Raw genomic sequence first — 1,490 nt, 5'->3', positions numbered from 1 at the left:
AGCTCTGGTTGTCTGGATCATTGAGGGACTCTGGCTGGCACGATGGGCACGGGGGCTGGAGAGGACCCTGGGCTGGTGAGGATCCTGGGCTGGTGAGGACCCTCCCCTGGCTCTGCTCCCACAGCAGTCCCACCCCTCCTGAGCCACCACGTGGTTCCAGACCCCCCTGCAGCACGCTGGCACACTGGGCTCTGCCAGCTCTGGTTGTCTGGATCATTGAGGGGCTCTGGCTGGCACGATGCTGCCATCAGGACTAGGTGTAAGGTAGATTCACACTAGGTAAAAGGAGTGAACTTCTGCTGCTGGTGGTGGCCCAGGTTGAGAGCTGGTCGATGCCCCATGCCTGCAAACACTCCAGCTGAGCTCAGACAGGCTCTGGGCAGCCTGCTCCAGCTTCAGCTGCCCCTCTTCCTGGCAGGGGGGGTTGGACTAGGTGGGGTTGAAAGGTCCCTTCCCCCCCCGGATGGAGCCGCTGCCCCCCAGGTCTGCCCCCCCTGCTCTGCTCTCCCCCAGGTACCACAACGTGGGCATCCTGGTGCTCTTCCTGCACGACATCAATGATGTGCAGCTGGAGTTCACCAAGCTCAACGTCTACTTCAAGCACCGGGGGGGGTCCTACCACCGCCTCAACGACATCATCTCCAACGTGGGCTGCCTCACCTTCAGCCTCAGCTGGTGAGTTTCTCGGCCTGCTCCCCCTTCCAAATTCTGCTGCCAGCTTTTGGAGCCATCCCCCCCCTGCCCGGTGCCCCCGGGGTGCAGCCAGCTGGGTTTGTGTGCATGGGAACAAACCCTTTCACAAAGGCTTTGGGCTGACCCCATGCTGGGCTTGGAATCCTGCTGGAGTCACTGGGCTGTCTGGCACCACAGAAGTGCCTGTGAAGTCTCCCTCCCAGCCTGACAAATGACCCCGGGGGAGGAGGAGCTGCCTCCATCTGCCCACTCGCCTGGGTTCAGCCATAAGGAGCATTTTGGCAAGAGGGAAAGGGGACGTGGGGCTGGCCCTGGTTCCAGCCGTGCTGGTCCTTCAGGGGCAAGGCAGGAGGAAAAAAATCAGATGAAGAGCAGAGATGGGTGACTTGGGGTTTGTCACTCCTCCTTTGTCCCTTTGTCTCCTGCCACCCTCTCCACAGGCTGCTCTGGAAAGCAGAGGTGGCCACAAGAGCCCCTGGCTTGAGCTGAGGAGAGCAGGGAAGGTTTTTAGGGATAAACCAGGGGTGCACAGGGCATAAACCTTCCAGCTCTGTCCCCACCTGTCCCCCATCCAGCTGAGACAATCGAGGTGCAGACCTACCTCTCTACCCTGAGAAGGCCCCTCCTGGCCTGGATCAGCACCAGTGTGGCCAGCAGGAGGAGGGAGGTGACTGTGCCCCTGGGCTGGGCACTGGGGAGGCCACAGCTCGAGCACTGGGGTCAGTTGTGGGCACCACAGGATAAGAAAGACCTTGAGGGGCTGGAGTGGGTCCAGAGAAGGGCAATGAAGCTGGGGA

At 61.2% G+C, this 1,490-nt stretch overlaps 1 protein-coding gene across 1 annotated transcript in view; it reads left to right on the top strand.

The window, feature by feature from the left end:
* The first annotated feature begins 42 nt into the window (after positions 1 to 42).
* Positions 43 to 1,490, top strand: part of CERS1 (ceramide synthase 1) — a 3,376-nt gene continuing 1,928 nt past the window's right edge. The window contains exons 1-2 of the mRNA XM_008947680.1: positions 43 to 92; positions 514 to 675. Of these exons, the coding sequence (XP_008945928.1) occupies positions 43 to 92; positions 514 to 675 (212 nt within the window). The remainder of the gene's footprint in view (positions 93 to 513; positions 676 to 1,490) is intronic.

The sequence above is a fragment of the Merops nubicus genome, unplaced genomic scaffold, assembly GCF_000691845.1.
Source record: "Merops nubicus isolate BGI_N331 unplaced genomic scaffold, ASM69184v1 scaffold12539, whole genome shotgun sequence".
Taxonomy (NCBI): domain Eukaryota; kingdom Metazoa; phylum Chordata; class Aves; order Coraciiformes; family Meropidae; genus Merops; species Merops nubicus.
The sequence above is the reverse complement of the archived record's forward strand: the minus strand, read 5'-3'. Positions and strand labels throughout refer to the sequence as shown.